Below are 25,229 nucleotides of genomic sequence, written 5' to 3' on the forward strand. Positions count from 1 at the left end.
AATAGCCAGGGACCACATGGTGGCTTTGCGGTTTGTAGGGGGGTGTATGGAGGGCTGCTGGAAGGAACCACTAAGTCTGGGGGACGAGAAAAGGGAAGGAGAAGTCGTGGTTTGGCGACTCGGACCTTTCCCCACTGGGGTCAGAGTAACGACCGTAGGAGTGGTCAGAGGAGGAATGAGGGGGCAGGGGTGAATCTCCACAGAAACTGTGAGTACGTTAGACTTCTGCTTTTTCACTGTAATGGGGGGTGGTGTCGCCTGACCAAGAGGTGGAGTGGTCAGCGACGGCGAGGAGGACGATGAACAGAGTCGTATCCGGGCCGCGGCTCTTGCGAGGGAGAGACGGTTGATTCTAGGGGCTGAGGAAGTGTGGGTGGGGACTGGGGGCTCAGGGTCCGGTGTGGGAGAACCAAGGCTCGTCTCCAGGACGCAAGAAGGGTCAACGACTGGCGAGGGGGTCCGCACCGGTGGGTCGACCGGAGGAGGACGTGGCCTGGTGACTGGTAAGCGTTGTGGGCGTTGTGGTAGCGGGACGCGGCTAGGTCTCGGTAGTTGAGGGGTAGATGTAGAAAATCAATTCTCTGACCTACAGGAAGCCAATGTAACGATTTAAGAATTGGTGTAATATGTTCAAATTTTTTGGTCTTTGTTAATACTCTAGCAGCAGCATTCTGAACAAGCTGAAGCTTCCTTAGAGTTTGTTTTGGGAGACCTGTAAGGAGACCATTGCAGTAATCAAGCTTACTAGTGATAAGGCATGTACAAGTTTTTGTAAGTCTTCTGTGGACATGAGCCCTCTAAGTCTTGCTACATTTTTAAGGTGATAATATGCAGATTTTGTAACTGATTTGATGTGACTTTCAAAATGTAAATCAGAATCCATGATAACCCCTAGGTTTCTGGCTTTGATTGAGGTTTTCAGGGACAGAGAGTGAAGGTGTTGGGTTACTTTAAGCCTTTCCGTTTTAGCACCAAATACAATTATCTCTGTTTTATCCTCATTTAGCTGAAGGAAATTTCGGCACATCCAGTCTTTCACTTGCTCAATGCACTGGCACAGCAGATCTATGGGCCGATAGTCATTTGGTGATAGCGATACATAGATTTGTGTGTCATCAGCATAGCAATGATGGTCAATATTGTTATTATGCATGATTTGCCCTAGTGGGAGCATGTAGATGTTGAATAAAGAGGGTCCTAAGATCGAACCTTGTGGGACTCCACACATCACGTTGGTTGATTCTGATACAAAGTCGCCGATGGAAACAAAGTAGTTCCTATTTTGTAGGTAGGATCTGAACCAATTTAAGACTGTGCCTGAAAGCCCCACCCAGTTTTCTAACCTGTCCAAGAGTATTGTATGGTCTACAGTGTCGAATGCAGCACTGAGGTCTAGTAGCATTAGTATTGAGGTTTTGCCAGAGTCTGTGTTAAGACGGATGTCGTTTACAACTTTAATGAGGGCGGTCTCAGTGCTGTGCAGGGGTCGAAATCCTGATTGGAAGGTGTCATAACAACCAGTTGATGCCAGGAAGTGATTAAGTTGCTGGAGGACAACTTTCTCAATGATTTTACTTATGAAGGGCAACAATGTGTTTTTAACCTTATATTGTTGATTTTGCTCAAAACTAATGTATTCCACTACCAAATAGTGGAGTATGGCCCTATAACCCTTTGGTAAGCTTGGTCACACGTTTGCATTGAAAATGACAGATATCAACATTTTTGGTTTTTACGCATGCAAAATGCTTTTCAGAGCGCTAGAATCACTTTTTGACCAACAATGTGTTTTCGACTTGTTTTCTGAAATGAACAGAAAAATCAACATTTCTTGTTTTTATGCGTGCCAAATGCTTTTCAGAGCGCTAGAATCACTTTTTGACCAACAATGTGTCTTTGACCTTATATTGTTGATTTTGCTCAAAACTAATGTATTCCCCTTCCAAATGGTGGAGTATGGCCCTATTACCCTTTGGTAAGCTTAGTAACACGTTTGCATTGAAATTGACAGAGATACCAACATTTATTATTTTTATGCCGGCAAAATTCTTTTCAGAGCGCTTAGAATCACTTTTTGACCAACAATGTGTTTTTGACTTGTTTTTCTGAAACGAAAAGAAATATCAACATTTCTTGTTTTTATGCGTGCCAAATGTTTTTCAGAGCGCTAGAATCACTTTTTGACCAACAATGTGTCTTTGACCTTATATTGTTGATTTTGCTCAAAACTAATGTATTCCACTTCCAAATAGTGGAGTATGGCCCTATAACCCTTTGGTAAGCTTAATAACACGTTTGCATTGAAATTGACAGATAAACATTTTTGGTTTTTACGCTTGCAAAATGCTTTTCAGAGCGCTAGAATCACTTTTTGACCAACAATGTGTTTTCGACATGTTTTCTGAAATGAACAGAAAAATCAACATTTCTTGTTTTTATGCGTGCCAAATGCTTTTCAGAGCGCTAGAATCACTTTTTGACCAACAATGTGTCTTTGACCTTATATTGTTGATTTTGCTCAAAACTAATGTATTCCCCTTCCAAATGGTGGAGTATGGCCCTATTACCCTTTGGTAAGCTTAGTAACACGTTTGCATTGAAATTGACAGAGATACCAACATTTATTATTTTTATGCCGGCAAAATTATTTTCAGAGCGCTTAGAATCACTTTTTGACCAACAATGTGTTTTTGACTTGTTTTTCTGAAACGAACAGAAATATCAACATTTCTTGTTTTTATGCGTGCCAAATGTTTTTCAGAGCGCTAGAATCACTTTTTGACCAACAATGTGTCTTTGACCTTATATTGTTGATTTTGCTCAAAACTAATGTATTCCACATCCAAATAGTGGAGTATGGCCCTATAACCCTTTGGTAAGCTTAATAACACGTTTGCATTGAAATTGACAGATATCAACATTTTTGGTTTTTACGCTTGCAAAATGCTTTTCAGAGCGCTAGAATCACTTTTTGACCAACAATGTGTTTTCGACATGTTTTCTGAAATGAACAGAAAAATCAACATTTCTTGTTTTTATGCGTGCCAAATGCTTTTCAGAGCGCTAGAATCACTTTTTGACCAACAATGTGTCTTTGACCTTATATTGTTGATTTTGCTCAAAACTAATGTATTCCCCTTCCAAATGGTGGAGTATGGCCCTATTACCCTTTGGTAAGCTTAGTAACATGTTTGCATTGAAATTGACAGAGATACCAACATTTATTGTTTTTATGCCGGCAAAATGCTTTTCAGAGCGCTAGAATCACTTTTTGACCAACAATGTGTTTTTGACTTGTTTTTCTGAAACGAACAGAGATATCAACATTTCTTGTTTTTATGCGTGCCAAATGCTTTTCAGAGCGCTAGAATCACTTTTTGACCAACAATGTGTTTTTAACCTTATATTGTTGATTTTGCTCAAAACTAATGTATTCCACTACCAAATAGTGGAGTATGGCCCTATAACCCTTTGGTAAGCTTGGTCACACGTTTGCATTGAAATTGACAGAGATACCAACATTTATTATTTTTATGCCGGCAAAATTCTTTTCAGAGCGCTTAGAATCACTTTTTGACCAACAATGTGTTTTTGACTTGTTTTTCTGAAACGAACAGAAATATCAACATTTCTTGTTTTTATGCGTGCCAAATGTTTTTCAGAGCGCTAGAATCACTTTTTGACCAACAATGTGTCTTTGACCTTATATTGTTGATTTTGCTCAAAACTAATGTATTCCACTTCCAAATAGTGGAGTATGGCCCTATAACCCTTTGGTAAGCTTAATAACACGTTTGCATTGAAATTGACAGATATCAACATTTTTGGTTTTTACGCTTGCAAAATGCTTTTCAGAGCGCTAGAATCACTTTTTGACCAACAATGTGTTTTCGACATGTTTTCTGAAATGAACAGAAAAATCAACATTTCTTGTTTTTATGCGTGCCAAATGCTTTTCAGAGCGCTAGAATCACTTTTTGACCAACAATGTGTCTTTGACCTTTTATTGTTGATTTTGCTCAAAACTAATGTATTCCCCTTCCAAATGGTGGAGTATGGCCCTATTACCCTTTGGTAAGCTTAGTAACACGTTTGCATTGAAATTGACAGAGATACCAACATTTATTATTTTTATGCCGGCAAAATTCTTTTCAGAGCGATTAGAATCACTTTTTGACCAACAATGTGTTAGGGTTAGGGTTAGGGTTAGGGTTAGGTTAAGAGCATCTTACCACTTTTTAAAAACCAAAATTTTTTAGGGTTAGGGTTAGGGTTAGGTGGAGTTCCGTGTCCCATGGGTCTCCCCGGGTCGTCCAACGACTTCCTCGGTTTGAGTAGAGATCCAAGGCAAGGCACTGGCCGGCGCTTGTCATTCATGGTCTGGTGTCCACACAGTGGCGGCGCCAGAGATTTTTTTCTGGTGGTGCTATGGGGGTGCTCGGCGTTTTACTGAGGGTGCTATGAAATTAGGGTGATAGCATATGAGTCTCATTTTTCTCTACTACAACACCTCCCCACCATATCGTCACATATGTTTACACGTTTGCTCTCTAACGGGTCTTTGGGGTACAAAAAAGCGCCATTCAAATCGATCGTATTATTATTGTCATTAGGCTACTTCTGACGGACGCGCACAAAGCCGCGTTCATCTCCGACGGTTAAAATGGAGATGTTATAGATAACGTAATCCCAAGTACTGTGTGGATTCAAGTTTGCGCCAGATGACTAACAGGTCACCACTACCATGACCGACAAATTAAACTAAACATACCAAGTTCAATACACTTCTAACTAAAGACGGCAGATTAGAATGTCAGACAGAATTAACTTAAACAGGCAAAGAGTCAGAAATGCTTTCAAAAAGAGTATATTATTTTAGGTCACAATCAAAACATGAATGAAACCAAACAGTAGGCACTCAAAACCACAATAATAAGAGATCAAAAAGTGTATGATTTTGTGAACGCTTGATTTAAAATTGACCGATCGCCAGGATTACTGTTACTTAGCCTACTACTCATTGAACAATCACGTTCACGCACGCAACGTGTCTGTGTCGTGCTACGTGAACAATCTGTTTATTTCAATCTGTTATTTTCTTTTGTGATTAAAATATTATTATCACACAATACATTTTATTAAGAACTCAGAATGAAATTAAATAACAATAATAAATAAACCATTATTTTCTTGGGGGTGCTATGGGGGTGCTATGTCCAATCTAGGGGGTGCTCTAGCGCCCCCTAGCCCCCCCCTGGCGCCGCCACTGTGTCCACATGCATTGACCCTAAAGAAGTTATAGGAGACCCCCGGATTATTTCGGATGGTATTCCGTCAAGGTCTGAAGGACCATCTAGAGCCAATATTAAGCATTGATAGAACTGTTATTCATCTTCCGTTTATAAACGGCCCCCGGATTGTTTCGGATGGTATTCCGTAAAGGTCTGAAGGACCATTTGGAGCCAATATTGAGCCCTGATAGAATTGTTATTCATATTCCGTTTATAGAACACCCCCGGATTGTTTCGGATGGTATTCCGTAAAGGTCTGGAGGACCATTTGGAGCCAAGGGTTAGGGTTAGGGTTAGGGTTAGGTTAAGAGCATCTTACCACTTTTTAAAAACGGTATTTTTGGGCTAGTTCGAGAACCGAGTGGATCATGGGAATTCTTTTACCACCCACGGATAGGTCTAGGCCCAGCGGACTTGCTCAAAAAATGTGGCGCCCCTGGTGTTTTTTTTGGGTACTGCAATTTGGATTTTAAAGTTTAAAAGTGAAGCGTTTTTTTTTTCGACTGGATCATGGGAATTCTGAATAGTGCCAGTGGTAGCCCTTGGTACCCTCTACATCCCCTAGAAATTTGGAGCAATTTGGAGCCCCAAGTTTTAACATTGGACGACTTTTAAAATCGACCTCACGGGGGAAGGGGGTGGATCATGGGATCATGGTTGGGGTTAGGTGGTAGGATTTTATGAGGCCGACCTTTGTGCAACATTTTGGCCACCTGGTGGCTTGTTTTGGTATAGAAAATGGGATTTTCTATGTGGAAGTGTGGAGTCAACAAAATTTGTTAGTAAAAAAATAAGTTCCCACAGAAAGTGTCTGGGAGCACGTTTTAGGCCATTTCGAGTCTTTATTATTTTTATTTTTTTTAATGTGAAAATTCATTAAATTTTTTTTTTTTTTTTTTTTTTGAAATTTGAAAATTCATTCAATTTTTTTGTTGCTTTTCTAATTCGAATTTTGAAAATTCATTCAATTCTTTTTTTTTTTTTTTTTTTCAAGATGGCGCCGCCCATGGCTGCATTTCCCCCAAAACAGATTTCCCCCATTGACAATGCATGGAGAGGCGGTTATTGCACTTACTTGGTTTGGTGAAGTTGTTATTGCACTTACTTGGTTTGGTGAAGTTGTCTGATAGTCGATCGGGTGTCTGTGTTGGCTCAAGTCATGTCATGACCCATTCACTGGGTCAAATTGTTTGGGTAAGGGTTTTTTTTTTTTTTTTTAATGTTTTTTTTTGCTGGGCTCGGTCCGACCCTGAATCTGCAGGAATTATATTTCTAGCCCCTTCCTAGGCCGAGAAAATAACTTAAAACCGATCCAAATTAATTGACGTATGTTTAGGTTATTAAAAATAGAAGGGAGACAGGTAGAGGCTTCAAAACATTTTTGGAGAGTGTTTTAGAGCCCCTTGAGTCAGTCTGCACTGAGTCCGACGTAATTTTGCCCAAAATAGATTTCCCCCATTGACAATGCATGGAGAGGCGGTTATTGCACTTAATTGGTTTGGTGAAGTTTTATTTTTATTGGCGGCGAATTTTTATTTTGCTGGGCTCGGTCCGACCCTGAATCTGCAGGAATTATGTTTCTAGCCCCTTCCTAGGCCGAGAAAATAACTTAAAACCAATCCAAATGGAGATTTTTTTTTTTTTTTTTTTTGGTCTTAATTTGGTCTTAATTTGGTCACCGTTGGTAAGTGACCTTGGTATAAGCGGGAGTTAAGCGGGATAATGCCCTTTGAGGTGTCAATTAGCAGGAATTAATGGACGAAGTGGAGGCGTGGTTAGGGTTAGGTGAAACTCCGTATCCCATAGGTCTCCCCGGGTCGTCCAACGACTTCCTCGGTTTAAATAGAGATCTAAGGCAAGGCACGGGCCGGCGCTTGTCATTCATGGTCAAGATGTCCACATGCATTTTTGACCCCCAAAAAAGTTTTAGAAGATTGTTTCGGATGGTGTTAAGTGAAGGTCTGGAGGACCATTTGAAGCCAATATTGGGCATTGATAGAATTGTTATTCATATTCTGTTATAGACGAACCCCCGGATTGTTTCGGATGGTATTCCGTAAAGGTCTGGAGGACCATTTGAAGCCAATATTGGGCATTGATAGAATTGTTATTCATATTCTGTTATAGACGAACCCCCGGATTGTTTCGGATGGTATTCCGTAAAGGTCTGGAGGACCATTTGAAGCCAATATTGGGCATTAATAGAATTGTTGTTCATATTCTGTTATAGAAGAACCCCCGGATTGTTTCGGATGGTATTCCGTAAAGGTCTGGAGGACCATTTGGAGCCAAGGCTAGGCATTAGTGGAAATGTTATTCCTCTTAACATTATGTTTGTTGAAAATTCCCTTGTAGGGTTGCAGGACATGTTCATCAGTCGTGGACCTTGGGATCATCGAGCGTTTCAACCATTATCACGAGACACTCTCACCCAAGGGAGGCCCACCCGAGGTCGATCAACTCACGGGTCATGTTCCATAAACCATCAAGAACCTTTTCTTTGTATAGATAGCCACTCGGGTTAAGGTTAGGGAATAGGGTAAAAGGTTAAGGTTAGGATTAAGATTTGGGTTAGCTGTAGGGATAAACACTCGGGTTAAGGTTAGGGAATAAGGCTAAAGGTTAAGGTTAGGATTTAGACAAGTGGTAGGGATAGCCACTCGGGTTAAGGTTAGGGAATAAGGCGAAAGGTTAAGGTTAGGATTAAGATTGGGTTAAGGTTAGGATTAAGATTAGGGTTAGCTGTCGGGATAAACACTCGGGTTAAGGTTAGGGAATAAGGCTAAAGGTTAAGGTTAGGGTTTAGATCAGTGGTCGGGATAGCCACTCGGGTTAAGGTTAGGGAATAAGGCTAAAGGTTAAGGTTAGGAATAAGATTGGGTTAAGGTTAGGATTAAGATTAGGGTTAGCTGTCGGGATAAACACTCGGGTTAAGGTTAGGGAATAAGGCTAAAGGTTAAGGTTAGGATTTAGATCAGTGGTCGGGATAGCCACTCAGGTTAAGGTTAGGGAATATGGCTAAAGGTTAAGGTTAGGATTAAGATTGGGTTAAGGTTAGGATAAAGATTAGGGTTAGCTGTCGGGATAAACACTCGGGTTAAGGTTAGGGAATAAGGCTAAAGGTTAAGGTTAGGATTTAGATCAGTGGTCGGGATAGCCACTCGGGTTAAGGTTAGGGAATAAGACTAAAGGTTAAGCTTAGGATTTAAATTTGGATAAGCTAGAATTGCTATTGGAGCAACTACTCACCCTGTATGGTATTCTTCAGCGTCGTCTTTGGTTTTCGATGGTTCCCAAAAGATCGTGTTAAGAAAAATACCTCTGCCTCCATCGACCGGTATGACCGATAGACTAACGGTTTTGTTTTAAAAATATTTTAATTTTGTAGGATCAAGAGATGATTCGAGAGAAAGCGAAGGGTTAGAAATGAACGAACGAACGAACGAACGAACGAACGAACGAACGAACGAACGAACGAACGAACGAACGAACGAACGAACGAACGAACGAACGAACGAACGAACGAACGAACGAACGAGAGAGAGAGAGAGAGGGGGATGTCGGAAGTAAGTAGGTGTGCGGTGGCTACCGCGCCATCCTACCCTGCCGCCCTAGGCATTTTCCAACTCCTATTCACCTCCTCAAACCCGGCGAAGGGCAGAGTGGTGGTAGGATGGTGAGGGACAAGAGAGAGGGGGGGAGGGGGAGAGGGAGAGGTTTGATTGAAAGTTGTCCTTTTGTTCGTAGAGTTGGAGGATCCAAAAAGCGAGCGAGCGAGCGAGCACGAACGAACGAACGAACGAACGAACGAACGAACGAACGATCGAACGGACGGACGGACGGACGGACGGACGGACGGACGAACGAACGAACGAACGAACGAACGAACGAACGAACGAGAGAGAGAGGGGGATGTCGGAAGTAAGTAGGTGTGCGGTGGCTACCGCGCCATCCTACCCTGCCGCCCTAGGCATTTTCCAACTCCTATTCACCTCCTCAAACCCGGCGAAGGGCAGAGTGGTGGTAGGATGGTGAGGGACAAGAGAGAGGGGGGGAGGGGGAGAGGTTTGATTGAAATTTGTCCTTTTGTTCGTAGAGTTGGATCCAAAAAGCGAGCGAGTGAGCGAGCACGAACGAACGAACGAACGAACGAACGAACGAACGAACGAACGAACGAACGAACGAACGAACGAACGAACGAACGAACGAACGAACGAACGAACGAGAGAGAGAGAGGGGGATGTCGGAAGTAAGTAGGTGTGCGGTGGCTACCGCGCCATCCTACCCTGCCGCCCTAGGCATTTTCCAACTCCTATTCACCTCCTCAAACCCGGCAAAGGGCAGAGTGGTGGTAGGATGGTGAGGGACGAGAGAGAGGGGGAGGGAGAGAGGGAGAGTTTCGAACTGTAAAAGTTGGTTGGGTCAAAAAATGCAAATAAGGCTCAAAACAAGACCAGTTTGTCCGAGGGCTCTGGCAAGGTTAGGTGAAACTCCGTATCCCATAGGTCTCCCCGGGTCGTCCAACGACTTCCTCGGTTTAAATAGAGATCTAAGGCAAGGCACGGGCCGGCGCTTGTCATTCATGGTCAAGATGTCCACATGCATTTTTGACCCCCAAAAAAGTTTTAGAAGATTGTTTCGGATGGTGTTAAGTGAAGGTCTGGAGGACCATTTGAAGCCAATATTGGGCATTGATAGAATTGTTATTCATATTCTGTTGTAGAACACCCCCGGATTGTTTCGGATGGTATTCCGTAAAGGTCTGGAGGACCATTTGAAGCCAATATTGGGCATTGATAGAATTGTTATTCATATTCTGTTATAGACGAACCCCCGGATTGTTTCGGATGGTATTCCGTAAAGGTCTGGAGGACCATTTGAAGCCAATATTGGGCATTAATAGAATTGTTGTTCATATTCTGTTATAGAAGAACCCCCGGATTGTTTCGGATGGTATTCCGTAAAGGTCTGGAGGACCATTTGGAGCCAAGGCTAGGCATTAGTGGAAATGTTATTCCTCTTAACATTATGTTTGTTGAAAATTCCCTTGTAGGGTTGCAGGATATGTTCATCAGTCGTGGACCTTGGGATCATCGAGCGTTTCAACCATTATCACGAGACACTCTCACCCAAGGGAGGCCCACCCGAGGTCGATCAACTCACGGGTCATGTTCCATAAACCATCAAGAACCTTTTCTTTGTATAGATAGCCACTCGGGTTAAGGTTAGGGAATAGGGTAAAAGGTTAAGGTTAGGATTAAGATTTGGGTTAGCTGTAGGGATAAACACTCGGGTTAAGGTTAGGGAATAAGGCTAAAGGTTAAGGTTAGGATTTAGACAAGTGGTAGGGATAGCCACTCGGGTTAAGGTTAGGGAATAAGGCGAAAGGTTAAGGTTAGGGTTTAGATCAGTGGTCGGGATAGCCACTCGGGTTAAGGTTAGGGAATAAGGCTAAAGGTTAAGGTTAGGATTAAGATTGGGTTAAGGTTAGGATTAAGATTAGGGTTAGCTGTCGGGATAAACACTCGGGTTAAGGTTAGGGAATAAGGCTAAAGGTTAAGGTTAGGATTTAGATCAGTGGTCGGGATAGCCACTCAGGTTAAGGTTAGGGAATATGGCTAAAGGTTAAGGTTAGGATTAAGATTGGGTTAAGGTTAGGATAAAGATTAGGGTTAGCTGTCGGGATAAACACTCGGGTTAAGGTTAGGGAATAAGGCTAAAGGTTAAGGTTAGGATTTAGATCAGTGGTCGGGATAGCCACTCGGGTTAAGGTTAGGGAATAAGACTAAAGGTTAAGCTTAGGATTTAAATTTGGATAAGCTAGAATTGCTATTGGAGCAACTACTCACCCTGTATGGTATTCTTCAGCGTCGTCTTTGGTTTTCGATGGTTCCCAAAAGACCGTGTTAAGAAAAATACCTCTGCCTCCATCGACCGGTATGACCGATAGACTAACGGTTTTGTTTTAAAAATTCGTACGAACGAACGAACGAACGAACGAACGAACGAACGAACGAACGAACGAACGAACGAACGAACGAACGAACGAACGAACGAACGAACGAACGAACTGCAATTTCGATTTTAAAGTTTAAAAGTGAAGCTTTTTTTTTTTTATTGGATCATGGGAATTCTGACTAGTGCCAGTGGTAGCCCTTGGTCCCCTCTACATCCCCTAGAAATTTGGAGCAATTTGGAGCCCCAAGTTTTAACATTGGACGACTTTTAAAATCGACCTCACGGGGGAAGGGGGTGGATCATGGGATCATGGTTGGGGTTGGGTGGTAGGATTTTATGAGGCCGAATTTCTCCCACTTCCTCCTCAAGTTGACATCTGCACCTGGTATGAAACATACAACAAACAAGAATGTTTTCACTGGAATTCTGTAGATACCTCAATTGACCATGATCATTCAAAGCCATAATATACAATTGACCTCTTTCAATTTCTAAAACAACTGTCACTGTTACTCTGAATGTATTTTGTTACTTGGTTTTGTGTGGCTCATGGTGGTTTGTAGGGTGGAATCAGGACTTTTCTCAAGGTTTTTCTGGGACCCTGTGAATAGATATGGTACATTCCCTTACCCTAAGGTACATTTCCTTGTACCTTCGGGTAAGGTACATTTCCTTACCCTAAATATGGCCCAAGTTTCAATCTTTAACTCAAGATGTGCATTATTGAATGTTAAACATACAATTGTTTCAACATAGCTTTTGAACCTTGTATCCTGTTTGCGTATATATTTATGTTAGAAACACATACAATAACTGAAGAGTAGAATTTGTGTTGGTACATCTATACTCTGTAGCAGTGAGGAGGACTCCCTTGTTATAACTTAATCTGCTACTTTAAGTCAGTCACTATCATGATGACCCCCCCCCCCCCCCCTTCATGATTACGCCCCAAATATATTATCTCTATAGTTCAAGTAACACTATGTAAGACCGGGCCTCTCAACATTTACTAGGCAGAATACCAGCTCTTGGGGTTTACACCTAGACTTGCTCCCCAACTCACGTTTCCGCCCTACACCTTGAGTCCTCTCACTGTGCATCGCACGCAGGTCAGCAAACTCCATCTCATCACTGGAAGAATCTAAGACATCAAATAGGATCATAAGATGGCGTCGCACAATTTAACTGAAAACCTTAAGTTAGACCTTTACCCTCTCAAATAGACAAATACCAATTACATGTAGCTCAAAAACGTTTTGATTACCAATCAGGTTGTCATCCTTGGAATGCGGCATTGAAGAGGATCCTTGATTAATTTTGTTCTGGGTCTGATGTAGGCCAGAAAACCCCTCCTCATCGCTGGAAACACCACTGGACATGTCTACCTCATCTAATTTGACAAAGCACAGGCCGCTTTGTTAAGTGACACTTACACAAAGTTTTAGGCTTGATATGACTTTATGTATAGTATCATTTTAAAGTAAGGTAAACTAGAAATGAGAATCAGGCATATTTCCCCCCAAAATTACCTTGTGGGTTTATGATTATGTCATCTAGTCCTTTCCCTTGCAGCTCTGGCAGTCTTCCCTTTTCCATGGCAATGAGGATTTTACTGACTTTGGCCAATTGAAGAGTGCTCTCTGGGAGACGGTAGAACTCCCGATGAATTTGAATGTCGTGCCCAAGAAAGCTGGCGAGTTGATCCAATTCATTTTCTTTCATATTGAGCATGGTAGATAAGGTGGCAACTTGCTTGCGTAGTTTGGTAGAAGAGAGGGTACCTGGGTTTTCTGCACCACAGGCCCTTGCATACTCACGAAAACAGTCTGCACCTCGATAATGTGTGAGAGCAGCTGGACGAGCAAACAGGTACTCATTTTCCATGGGTACTCCACATTTTGCCCTTTCCTCAATGAGGATGTCTATGGCAGAAACCATATGAGGGGCAAACAGAACGGGGACCTTTCGCCCTCTTTTCCCACGTATTTCCACCCTTTGAAAGTAGTCACAAAGCTTCTTTTCATAGGCACTGAGTCCCAAAGCAATGTCTTTATGCATCTGTGTGTGATCCCTAGAAACATATAATTTCATCATCATTTTTGAAACCTCACCCTCCCTTCTCCTGTTAAACAGAATGACCTGGGTCAATGTCACTTTCGAAAGAATGGCAAAGTTCCTGGAATTTGGCTCAACCTGCAGGGCACTCATTGCATTTTTCTGTTTGGCGGCAAGGAAGGAGTGGAGCTTCTTGACGTCTTCTGTGAAAGGCAAGACTTGAGGCTTGTTCCATTTAGCTTGAGCAAGAGTATTCAGTGCCCCAGATGAAATGCACTCATTCCATTGTTTGTCATAAATTGTTGAGAAGTTGCGAGCAGACTCTGCAACCTCGGCATTACCTACCATGAGTGCACTGCATTGTATGATGTTCGCAATCTTCTTTAAGCTATGTCCAAGTTTAACTGCCAATGACCCAATTCCGAATAAGTTGCTCTCCTCATTGTATCCAGCCACAGATCTCACTGCATTTATTACATAACGGAAGTTGCAAGGCATGATGAAGTCTCGTAAGTTCTTCAAGGGTGTCACAGATCTCGCAGTGATGACTAGTCTGGCTAATTCTCTCATCTTTTGACGTATGTTTTCTTTTCTTCCAGAAGTTGTTGTGCTTTTGTTGTACATCTGCTGTCCAAGAAGTAAAATGTATCTTTCCCCTCTGACTACGGATGCAACCTCATCATTATTCATCTCACAGGCAATTTTCCATACAGCTTGACTTACATCCTCCGGTGGTGGTAGGGACAAATAAGGGAGTGACTGAACCCTCTTTTTCCCAGTTTGTGGTTCTTTAGTTTCAGGTTTCAAAGGACAGTATCTCATGTGTCTCCACAATGTCTCTCTTGCATACATGCCTTGACAATGAATGCAGTGCTTGTAATCATCAGCTGTTTTTGCTTTGATGGGCCGCCGTCGTGCCACCATCTCTCCTGTCCCTGTGCTTGACACATTTGCATTATGTAAAAAGTTTCCTCTACTTGTCAGAATGCGTAAAAGCACCCTTCTTTTGTGCGATTTTTTGTCGAAGCTAAATGCTTTTGCCACATCAGGCTCCCTGGAATGGACATGCTCAAGGTGTCTTGCTAGTTTAGATTTAGGCTTCTTACAGTAAAGACAGAATTGCTTTTTGTTGTATCTTCCATACTTTGCTCTTGTTGGTGACCCTTTTGGCATTGGTGTGACAGAAGGTAAGCTTTTCTCTGGTGGGCTACAACTATCCATGGGTTCTGAAGAAGGACAGCTCAAGCTTACTGATATATTGGCCTTTGGATTGTGTGATGCAATTCTTGCTCTTTTATGGCCCACAGGATTAATAACGTTCAACTCTTTGCTATGAGAGCTATCTGAAGAGTCATCATCTGCATCTGGGATGTAGTCTTTGTCACTATAGTCACTATTGTCACTATAGTCATCCGAGATATCCAGGTCACCTGACACCTAAGGAAGAAAACAGTAGTATATTAGCAGATGCAATAGTAGTAGCAGTAGTAAAACTAGCAGAGGTCAGACCAACGTGAATAACTAGGACTCAGAGGCAGCAGAGGTAGCGGTAGTAAATCAGCAGTAGTATAGTAGCAGCAGCAGTGGCGTTAGCAATGGTATAGTAGTGGCAGTTGTAGTATTAGTAGTAGCAGTAGTGGTAGTAGCATTAGTAGTAGTTGCAGTATTAATATGGTATTAGTAAAAGTGGTAGAAATCAGACCAACTAGGACTCTCCTGCTATAGACATTTCATTTCAAAACAATTTCAGGATTTAAACATACTGATATCAATCTCAGACAATGCTTGGCTGTGCCAAAATTGGGACATAGTAGTGAAGTAGTAGCAGTGTTTTAGTAGTAGTAGTCCTAGTATTAGCAGTAGTAGTAGTTGGACTAATGTGAAAACCTAGGACTCTATGCCATATACATTTCATGTCAAAACAATTCCAGGACATAAACCTACATATCTCACACACTTACACAATCTTTGTAATCCATGTAATGTCGAAAACAGTTTAGGAAATAATGTTACATACACACTCAAACATTCATTTAGCTGCAGTAGCAATTTCAATAGTAATTTTAGTGGTAAGTAGTAACAGTAATACTATGTTAGAAGTAGCAGCAGGAGTATAGTAGTAGTTTAGTTTTAGTAGGAGTAGTCAAACAAATGTTAATAACTAGGACTTAATGCTATTGAAATTTCATGTCAAAACAAATTCAGGAAAAATGTACATATCTAACCCTAGTTAGTGTCCCAACACTGACTATTGGGACATAGTAGTGTCGTAGTAGTAAAAATTGAGGTAGAAGCGGCGGTATACTAGTAGTAGCATTAGTATAGTATTAGTATGTAATAATAAATACACTTTTATACTTGAAGTCAGACCAACGTAAATAACTAGGACTCCATGCCATAGACATTTCATGGCAAAACAATTTCAGGACATAAACTTAAGTCGGACCAACGTGAATAACTAGGACTCCATGCCATAGACATTTCATTGCAAAACAATTTCAGGACATAAACATAAATATCTCACACTATTCTTGGTTAAACATTGCTGGACAAATGTGTCTAGGATCTAAGAATAACATGGGGGAGTAGTGAAATAATGTGTGTACTACTATATAGTCCTACTTATTAGGAGATCATACCTGTATATTTGCTGGAGGTTCGGAGATCAGGGATCCATGTGTCTTGACAGACGTGCTGGACGCAGGTTGAGGCAAAGGGCTTGGCAGCTTTTCATGAGGAGAATATGATGATTTAGTGCAATAGACACCAGCTTCACACAGTTGATCATTGTGGACCAAGTGATTGGATTGTGTAATCTTTTCATCAACATTATTCAATGGAGGTTGCTCCTCTTTATAAAATCTTGTATTCCTTCACAAAATCCAGATCACTTCCACCATGTGATCCCACACACACTGATGAAGCCTGTATGCAATCTCAGCATCAAACACAAGCTAGAGGCATCAAAATTAAGATGGCATTCAAACCACAGAACCACCATTCTCAAATCAATCCTTACCTGTACTTCCATGATATGTGGTGTGCTAACGACTTCACAAAAAGATGTACGATGCTCCTCTCCAACCTTGCTGTTGGCTGGATGAAGAGGGGAGCTTGCAATCTATTTAGCAAAAGATGAATCCAATTAAAGGAGTACACACCAACTATTCAAACAGAAAATACTCAGTTCAATAATAAATACACTTTTAAACTTGAAGTCAGACCAACGTGAATAACTAGGACTCCATGCCATAGACATTTCAAGGCAAAACAATTTCAGGACATGAACTTGCATGCTCACACAATCCTTGAGGTAACAATATTTGGACATCAGAATAATTTGGCACCGGTAGCCGTAGTAGCAGTAACATCAAATGTAGTAGAAGTAGTAGGAACAGTAGTAGTATTAATAGCATAGCAGTAGAAGTACTACACTACTAGTTATTCACAGTAGTAGTAGTCAGGACAACGTGAATAACTAGGACTCTATGCCATAAACATTTGATGCCCAAATGATATGAGGCATAAACTTGCATATCTCACACTCACACAATCCTCGGTTGAACAATATTGGGACATGGAAGTGGAGTAGTAACAATATTAGTGCAGTATAGTAGAAGTATAGTAATAGTAGCAATAGTAGTAGTCAGACCATTGTGAATAACTAGGACTCCATGCCATAGACATTTCATTGCAAAACAATTTCAGGACATAAACATAAATATCTCACACTATCCTTGGTTAAACAATGCTGGACAGAATGTGTCTAGGATCTAAGAATAACATGGGGGGAGCAGTGAAATAATGTGTGTACTCCTATATAGTCCTACTTATTAGGAGATCATACCTGTACATTTGCTGGAGGTTAGGAGATCAGGGATCCATGGGTCTCGACAGACGTGCTGGACGCAGGTTGAGGCAAAGGGCTTGGCAGCTTTTCATGAGGAGAATGTGTTTAATTTATTGCCAAGTCCACTAGCATGCAAAAAATTCAGTCACAGTTTTATACTGTGAAAGTAGCTGTATTTAGGTTTTTGATAACAGCCCATCAACCCACTCCCTTTAACATTAACACTTCATTACACTTCAAACACTCACTTCAGTGAGTTCAATCTCAATATTATGCCCTGCCAAGCCCTCCTTCTGGAGAACCACCATCCTTCAAATTCTCACTGGTGTTAGGGTTAGAGTGAAAACTAGCAGGATGGTGGCCCTCCAGAAGGGTAGCTCTAAGGCTGATCCCTAAAGATTGATATAATTCGAGAAATAGTCATATTTGTGTATAAATACAATTGCTGTATGTATATAACATTTACTTACAAGTGTACGCCATGGCCAGTTGCAATCCCCATAGCTATATCGGATCTCTGACCCTGAGGCTATATTGTCAATCGCAAATAAACAGAGATGAGGTTTGCCTCCAACAAGGATTATTCTCATTCTGCCATTGGGCGATTTATGGTCATCATTGAACAGCCGTCCCATTGATCCGTCTTCCTTTGATGCATCAATGCTAACAGGGAGATTATATATAGAAAAATGTTCAGTGAGACAAATTCCCTAAATGCCTGATAGAATACATATTGCCCTTTTTTGTATTCCCAAGGTCTAATGTAAGTCAATTCATCTTTCACGATCCATTCCAGGGCTCCAGACTAACTTTTTCACTAGTAGCACTGTAGCCCCTAACTGAATAATGTAGGGGCATTACCAGAAGTTTTAGGGGTACACACCATAAAACATCATTTTTTTCACTGTATTACTAATAAATATTTTGATAATGAATGCAGACATTTCAATGTGCGGTTTCATATTCAGTGTTACATTTTATTGTGTTTCTCATCTATACCAACTGTTTCCACGTGTGCGCGCATATGCGTTCGACGAGTACGGAAGCGACAGTTTCACGGGAGTGCGCCCGCTTGCCATGCCGCAGGACGCTGCGCCTCCTCTCTGCCCGCTCGCCTCTTCATTGAGAATGCATTAGCAGGCGCCTCCCTTTATGGCACATGAAGTCCTGACCGGGTTCGGGTACCCGCTGGTAACCGACGGGTGACCCGCACAATTTGGATGAAATGGGTGAACGAATCAATAGTTTGCGTATTGTTCTAACACATGTAGCAGGTCTCACAGAGACTTTTAAGCGCGCTCGAAATTTAAGCCCTAGGACCCTCCCCCTCCATAAATTAGCCACTAACGGTGGCAATTCCCTATCCTTCTCACACCCATTGGCCTGCCACAGATTCCGGATTCGTTGACGGGCCCCTTCCCCGTTTAACGTGTACAAATAAAAAAAAACTCTCAAATTGTGGTCGCAGTCTGGAGCCCTGATCACAGTTCTTCCTTCTAGGTAACATTTGAACATCAAAGTTATTGAAATTCTTGCGCTGTAATGGCTGCTCTACCAATTACAGAGGATAGGCCTATAAGATCTAACCTAATCTATTTCTTATATTTTCTGAATATTGTTTTAGCTGATGATGTCCAACTTACCACCAGTAACCACCGTTCCACTGAAAATCAAACAAAAAGGTTTTCTCTTTGTCCGAGAATTTATTTTGTCTTGCACTGCACTCATGCTGTGAGATAAGTTCCCCTCGATATTCGGCTAGAAAACACCCACTTTCAATGGGTACACGTGCAAAAACACCTCTTCCTATTAAAAGGGCATACAAGTATTCACTAGTTTAGTATAAAACAAGTCCCTGACATGCACGTTTTTTATATCAAACCATTTTTACATTTACATTTATGTTTACAAGTAATTGTCTGTTATGCACACAATGACTTGTTTTACAGATAATTTCCATGGCATTATAACTTCCCGAAATTCCTTACAATTGCTAAGGCTAAAATAGGATAAGGTATAGAGGATCTATAGATATATCAATATGATATAGAGCACAGCTCAATAGCACAAGTACTGAAATCCATTTCTGATCCCTACAGATAAGAGAACAGTAATAGAAAATGTTAAATTATGAATGTCACCAACCTTTCTGGATGTCAATGAACCTCTCCTCCAAGAAAGGTTTATCAATGGCAGATCTGACATGTTCTGAAGCATCCTTCTCCGGAGTAAGACGTTGTCTTCTTTTTGCCATATTAGGTACAGAATTTCTAGCGGGAAGAAATAATATGCCAAATTAAATTGCAGAACAGGCAAAATATTCAGCCTAATATAATGTCACTATTTTTCTAACAATTAGGCCTACTTCGCAGCTACACTGCGCTCGTTAGTATGATATACTATATATCATCTATTTATCAAGTCACAGGCCTATCAGCTACGACCCGAACTATAAGTAACGCAGAGTTTAGATCGCAGCCTACTCTCTGAGTAGTGTCCGATAAAACACCTTTTTATATCAGACTATCGTCAAAATTGATTGGTTTAAGAGATATTTAATGTATCACATCTGTTAAAGAAAAAGGGAAGTTATAGGCCTACACATTATATCCGCAACGATTAATTGAATTTGACGTTCAATATTCCCCTTTTATTTACCTCCTTAACTCAAAGGCTCATCAATTACTTACGACGGAGCATTAGGGCCACACATGAATAAAATAAAATATTTTTGCCGTTACGAGATTAAAGTCGACGTCGACTTTAAAGTCACCATGTCAAGAATAAACTCGAAATGTCGAGAATAAAGTTGAAATCTCGACATAATCTCGATTTGTCGATTTTAAAGTCGACATTAAACTCGAAATGTCGAAATATCACAACTGCTCCACAGGGCCTGCACTGAATCCAATGGCTTGTGTGGATAATTTGGTAAAATTGTATTTCAGAATCGGGTTTAACAATAAAGAGATCCTCGCTGTTTTGGCGCAGAGACACAGTATGGTGATTAGTGTAAGGACGCTGAAAAGGTTGTGCGGAAAAATTCGTGGTGCAGAGTTACAGCCACTCCGAGCCAGTCGCACATTGAGCTTCCCCCACATGCGCTATTTTGGTGTCTGTAGCTGTAATGCAAATGAGGAGGAGCGAGGCAGGACAAGGAGGAGGGTGGGGGTGTGGCCCTGAGCAGCTTGCAGCCACGGTACCATGCGCTCTGTTTACAGTGGATGTATCGCAATGGCGAGGCGCACACAGTCATTAGCCGTGTTCTGTAAATATTCTAGAACACACGTGAGTCCTGGAGCTCTATATCTAAATATTATCATATAGCCTACATAGATATCTATATCATATAATATATATTATCACGGCCAAAAGCTGTGCGCGCTAGGGCTGGGCGATATATCGATATTTAAAATATATCGATATTTTTTCAAACGCGATATGAAACGAGACCATATCGTCAATATCGATATTATTTAATTTGCGTTGAAATTACAGCACATTTGTTCCAAATAACTATTTCGTTACTCTGCTTTATATGTCTCTCCCGCTCTGCCTCCGGCTCCCACACACAGTCTCTGCCTGCCCCCCCCCCCCCTCCACTGACTCACGTCACTTTTTGAAATCGCGAAACATGAGCCGTGTTCGAAATCGTTCACTATTCATTGGGTATTTCAAGTGCATTATATTGTCCATGAAATTAACCACTGAGAATTCGAACTCACTACAAAATGGCGAGCACCCTACATTTAAGCAATAGATTACGCCAGGCTGTGGTATGTGCTCATTATACCACTGTTAAGGGGCGTTGTCCGGCCCCGACGCGCAGCGGTTACAGCTCTCTGTTACCTTACAGAGAGACACAGCGGAATACAATGTGCCTATGGTACCCCAGTGGTTAAAACTTGCGTTTGGTGTAAAACGAGCCCTATAGCTGTTCTGCTCGCCTTTGAAAAAACGGAGGCTCAAGCGCGCTGATTTGGAATGTCTTTAGGTCAGTCACAAAGCATCTAAGCTCCTCCCCTTACTCTGCCTGGCCCGCCCAGAGACGTTGGCCCACCAATGAGACACGACCGTGCGAGCGCCACATGTGTGTGTGAACACACACACTGTAACGCAAGTGTTTCTTGTCGGTTCTTTGACGTCTCTTGTATTTCCACAACGAGACTGTAGTGGGGGTTATCTGAGCCATGGTTGAGAAGGAATTGGGGGAAAGGAACTTTGGCTTTGACTCGCTGAAGTAGACTACATGAACTGCGACATGCCTCCCGTGTGTTCTAGAATATTTACAGAACACGGCTAAAGGCTGTGTGCGCCTCGCCATTGGATACATCCCCCCCCCCCCCCCCCCCCCCCCATTTGGACCGTCAACATTGTTTGTTTGACCGGTTGCCATGGTTATCTCTACGACGGAGTATTAGAGCCACACATGAAAAAAAATATTTTTGCCGTGACGAGATTAATGTCGACACGTCGACTAGTTAATTATCACGTCTGTTCAGGTCCTCCTCCTGAACAGACGAATTTTTCCGCACCTTTTCAGCGTCCTTACACTAACCACCACAATGTGGCTCTGCGCCAAAACAGCGACGATCTCTTTATTGTTAAACCCGATTCTGAAATACAATTTTACCAAATTATCCACACCAGCCATAGGATTCAGTGCATGCCCTGTGGAGCGGTTGCTATCTCTCCCAACTGATTTCAACTGTATCCTGAACATTTAGAGTTTAATGTCGACTTTAAAGTCGACAAATCAAGCGCTTTGAGTAGGCTACGTGAAAGCGCTATATAAATTGAATCTATTATTATTATTATTATTATGCGGCCCGGGAAATGTAAGGCAAGTCAATTTCCCCGCGAACATATTCCCGGGGAATTTTCCTAAAATCAGCCTCGCGCAAATGCAAGACGCCGATGCGCGGGAATCAAACAGAATAATAATAATAATACATTTAATTTAGAGGCGCCTTTCAAGGCACCCAAGGTCACCTTACAGAGAGGCATTTCGAGTTTAATGTCGACTTTAAAGTCGACAAATCAAGATTAAACGAGAGCTGGTAGGCCTACATTGTGAAACAATAATTAAACTGTAATCAGACAACGCGGTAGGTAGCCTACATACAAATTGCGGTTGAGGTGACGAAATATTGGACCAAGGTATTGCTTGCATAGTTACATCAACACAAGTATAATGATGATAATAATAATAATAATAATAATAATACATTTAATTTAGAGGCGCCTTTCAAGGCACCCAAAGTCACCTTACATACCTCCAATTGTTCTGGCGTCTGCTTCTCCCCTAAGGCAAGGTCAAGGTGTAGTCTTGTCGTCTATGCGGCCCGGGAAATGTAAGGCAAGTCAATTTCCCCGCGAACATATTCCCGGGGAATTTTCCTAAAATCAGCCTCGCGCAAATGTGAAAATGCAAGACGCCTATGCGCGGGAATCAAACAGAATAATAATAATAATAATAATAATAATAATAATACATTTAATTTAGAGGCGCCTTTCAAGGCACCCAAGGTCACCTTACAGAGAGACATTTCGAGTTTAATGTCGACTTTAAAGTCGACAAATCAAGATTAAAGTCGAATATTTCGACTTTATTGTCGACATTTCGAGTTTAATGTCGACATGTTGACTTTAAAGTCGACGGGTCGACTTTAATCTTGTCACGACAAAAAAAAAAAATGTTCTTCATGTGTTGCCCTAATACTCCGTCGTATTATCTCCGTGTGGTTAATTTGCAGTTGCGGTTTTAATTACATTAAACTGTAATAAGAAAACGCGGTTATATGCTATAGACCCATCTGCGGTATAACAGCTGGAACGAATTTCGAATTAGGCTATAATGTAGGCCTACACTTTATGTTGAAAGTATAGAACGTCGAGATTCCCATTGAAACGAATGGCGCGGTGACTATACTTCACAACGAGAGCTGGCCTACATTGTGAGAGAATAATTAAACTGTAATCAGACAACGCGGTAATACATACAAATTGCGGTTGAGGTGACGAAATATTGGACCAACGTATTGCTTGCATAGTTACATCAACACAAGTATAATGATAATAATAATAATAATAATAATAATAATAATAATAATAATAATAATAATACATTTAATTTAGAGGCGCCTTTCAAGGCACCCAAAGTCACCTTACATACCTCCACTTGTTCTGGCGTCTGCTTCTCCCCTAGGGCAAAGTCAAGGATGCTAGTCTTGTCGTCTATGCGGCCCGGGACATGTAAGGCAAGTCAATTTCCCCGCGAATATATTCCCGGGGAATTTTCCTAAAATCAGCCTCGCGCAAATGTGAAAATGCAAGACGCCTACACTGTAAAAACTGGGACTGGTGTTAATTAATATTCAATCGATAAAATATAGCAACCTTTATGTAATAAAAAAAGACTTTGTGCAGTTTTGAATCACATTGAGTGGTTTTCAATACCTTTTGTGTTTTTATTAATTGTTTTTTACTATTTTTTGATGGAGTAAAATCAGCTGTAATTCCCTTAGTAGTATTTAATTGTATTTTATGAGGAAGATCAAAGTTCCATAAAATCTATAAATTTGACCCATTCAGAGATCTTTGGTTTTAATCATTTTACACAGTAAAAAAAAGGGAAAAGGGTTAATTCATATTTGATAAATAAACAGTAGCAACCTTTACATAATAAAAAAGACTTAAAGCAGTTTGGATACACATTTAGCTGAATTCAATCAATTTAATGTTTTTTATTAGGTAATTGTATTTTACTATTTATGTCCGTAAAAAATCTGCTGTGATCCCCTTGGTAGTATTTAATTATATTTTATCAGCACTGGTCTTTGGCTCTTATAACCTTACACTTCCGCCGAGCGGGCATTTTGCGCCACATGGACGTCTGTCAGCACATGCAGTCAGCACATTTCTGGGACTGCCACTTCCCAGAAGGTAAATAACTTTTCATTATATTCGTTAACAGATACTGTTAAACCAAGATGCAGTAGCATGTGAACATTGTTTCGCGTTTGTTACCAATAATGTCAACCTTACTCTGCTGTAACGTCAAAATTAAGCTTTGTTGCTGTGATTCGAAGTCAGTACTACGACGGAGTATTAGGGCCACACGTGAAGAAAAAATATATTTTTGCCGTGACGAGATTAAAATCGACGCGTCGACTTTAAAGACATGTCGACATTAAACTCGAAATGTCGAGAATAAAGTTGAAACATCATATCGACTTTAATCTCGACGTGTCCATTTTTCGTTCCTCTGTCAGCACGCAGACGCTCCGGGCATCCTCCCAAGCGTGCAGCGGATGACACGAAGTAGTCGGCAATAACCCTGGGGTCATTGTTTGTGGAGTAGGCCTCCATCCAAACAATATAGCGACTAAAACCGTCAATGCAATTCGTGTCATCCGCTGCACGCTTGGGAGGATGCCCGGAGTGTCTGCGTGCTGACAGAGGAACGGAAAATGGACACGTCGAGATTAAAGCCGATATGATGTTTCAACTTTATTCTCGACATTTCGAGTTTAAAGTCGACACGTCGAGATTAAAGTCGACATGACATTTCAACTTTATTCTCGACATTTCGAGTTTAATGTCGACATGATGACTTTAATGTCGACATGATGACTTTAAAGTCGACGTGTCGATTTTAATCTCGTCACGGCAAAAATATTTTTTTTCTTCACGTGTGGCCCTAATACTCCGTCGTAGCCTACAATGCAGAGGCCGGTTTGCCTCGACCAAAAGGACAAAGTGGTCTGCTCAATGCGACAATTATGTTGAGCTTTTTAATTATTTTCCTGTTATATGCTATTTAATGCTCTTTTAAGACACGTCAAATGATCTACTTATACTAATTTTCCTTCCTCGCCCTTCCCTCTCGCTCACCCATGCCCTGGATCACGCAACAACCACGTTGGCTAGCTGGCTAGCAAGGAGCTAATCTCAGAGACCAAAGGATTCTTGCTTTCAGAGGTAAGCCATTTTGCCCGGTTTACTGTCATTGTCTCTATTAATATTTTATTTAGGCCATGGATTTCGTTACATTTCAAAACAATGTTTGTCTG

The 25,229-nt window shown here is 41.3% G+C and overlaps 1 protein-coding gene across 1 annotated transcript; it reads right to left on the reverse strand.

Annotated features, from left to right (window-relative positions):
- Window positions 1-278: 278 nt before the first annotated feature.
- Window positions 279-19,087, reverse strand: LOC130378935 (uncharacterized). Its single transcript, XM_056585540.1, has 8 exons — window positions 18,798-19,087; window positions 17,625-17,817; window positions 17,152-17,238; window positions 12,779-14,741; window positions 12,514-12,639; window positions 12,313-12,390; window positions 11,593-11,631; window positions 279-586 (listed from the first exon to the last, which is right to left on the reverse strand). Exons 4-8 carry the CDS (start codon window positions 14,523-14,525, stop codon window positions 279-281), a joined length of 2,298 nt encoding a protein of 765 aa, XP_056441515.1. The 5' UTR covers window positions 14,526-14,741; window positions 17,152-17,238; window positions 17,625-17,817; window positions 18,798-19,087.
- Between the last annotated feature and the right edge of the window lie 6,142 nt (window positions 19,088-25,229).

The sequence above is a fragment of the Gadus chalcogrammus genome, unplaced genomic scaffold, assembly GCF_026213295.1.
Source record: "Gadus chalcogrammus isolate NIFS_2021 unplaced genomic scaffold, NIFS_Gcha_1.0 GACHA120, whole genome shotgun sequence".
Classification (NCBI taxonomy): Eukaryota; Metazoa; Chordata; class Actinopteri; order Gadiformes; family Gadidae; genus Gadus; species Gadus chalcogrammus.